Here is a 1,616-nt window from a genome sequence, read left to right as displayed (position 1 = left end):
GGTTTCAACTGAAGACTTCACCAAGATCAAGAGAATGACAGACAATGTCTGCCGCCATGTCTTCAGGTCAATTCGCCGCTGACAGATCAAGAAATTCCGTCGCCTCTCCAAGAACCAGAGTAAATCCCATATTCCCAGTCGGACTATAGGCTCTTCTATATCCTCATGTCTATACCATACTAAGCCCCACCTCCGTTTCACAAGCTGCGTTCACAAGGCAAACCGTGGGCAACCTCAGTCACCGCCGCTTGTCACCCACGGAATCCAGAGTCCTACCCTCGGTATGAACTTTGCCTTGGTCCCACGGTCCCCTCCAGTAGCAGACATCATCCAGTCTGTTGAGCCAGCCCTTCGCCACCTGAACAAGAGCGCTGCAGACGACGCCCACCTCCACATCAGCCAAGCCCTCAAGAACCACAAGCCTGTCAAGCCCAACATCTACAAGACCGAACAGCAAGCCATCAACAGCCTACAAAGAGATCACTCCATCCACATCCTCACTGCAGACAAGGGGAACGCAACTGTCGTAATGGACAAAGCTGACTATGAACGTAAGGTGCGGGATATTCTTGAGTCAGGTGCCTACCGGCCCCTTCACAAGAACCCCATACCTTCCATCCAAAAGACATTCCAGGCTAAGCTTCTAGCCCTCCAACGGTCAGACAGCATCTCCATGGCCCTATACCGACAGCTTCGACCCTCCAGTACAAGATGTCCAATATTCTTCGGCCAGCCCAAGATTCACAAGACCGGTATCCCACTCCGACCCATCGTAGCTCCCCGAGGCGGCCCCACCTACAACATCGCCAGGCACCTCACCAAGATCCTTCACCCTCTGGTCGGCAACACCCCACATCATATCAAGAACTCGGACAAGTTCGCTCAGTTCATCGACGGGTTGTTTCTACGCCCCACAGACATAATGGTCAGTTTCGATGTGGTCTCTCTCTTCACTAACGTACCCACATCCGAAGCATGCATCATCGCCAAGGATAGGTTACTTCACGATCCCTCACTCAGCGACCGGACCAACCTCACACCACATCAAATCCACGATCTCCTGATCAGCTGCGTATCATTTTCCTGCTTCCAGTGGAGAGACAAATTCTTCGAGCAGTCTTCCGGAACCTCCATGGGATCGCCTCTATCCCCGGTTTTGGCAGACCTGTTCATGGAAGAATTTGAGCAGACAGCCCTCTTCTCCGCGGACCTCAAGCCCAGCGTATGGATCCGGTATGTGGACGACACTTTCGTCATCTGGCCACACAGCCCACAAGACCTCAAGACGGACGCATTGCATTCTTGGATGTCGAGGTTTCAAGACTACAAGATGGCACCCTATCCCGCACAGTGTATAGGAAGCCAACACATACCGACCGCTACCTGAACAAACCGGTCATTCCACCACCCCAGCATTAAGGCCTGCGTCAACAGAACCCTCGTGCGTCGAGCATACAACATCTGCGACCAAGACCACCTGCACCCGGAACTCCATCACATCTCCACAGCACAACAGCGGAACGGGTTCAAGTGAGATCAAGACCCAAGACCCTAGACCGCCTCCAGACCAGCGGGTCTCCTATACCCAAGGTCAACCCATTAGGCACATTAGTTCT

At 53.2% G+C, this 1,616-nt stretch overlaps 1 protein-coding gene across 1 annotated transcript; it reads left to right on the top strand.

Moving 5' to 3' along the window:
- Positions 1-283: 283 nt before the first annotated feature.
- Positions 284-1,387, top strand: LOC147799763 (uncharacterized). The gene has a single exon (XM_087133819.1). The coding sequence runs from the start codon at positions 284-286 to the stop codon at positions 1,385-1,387; it is 1,104 nt and encodes a 367-aa protein (XP_086989945.1).
- Positions 1,388-1,616: the final 229 nt, after the last annotated feature.

The sequence above is a fragment of the Acanthaster planci genome, linkage group LG02 (assembly GCF_054643075.1).
Source record: "Acanthaster planci isolate LZ-2023a linkage group LG02, COTS_SCS, whole genome shotgun sequence".
Taxonomy (NCBI): Eukaryota; Metazoa; Echinodermata; class Asteroidea; order Valvatida; family Acanthasteridae; genus Acanthaster; species Acanthaster planci.
The sequence above is the reverse complement of the archived record's forward strand: the minus strand, read 5'-3'. Positions and strand labels throughout refer to the sequence as shown.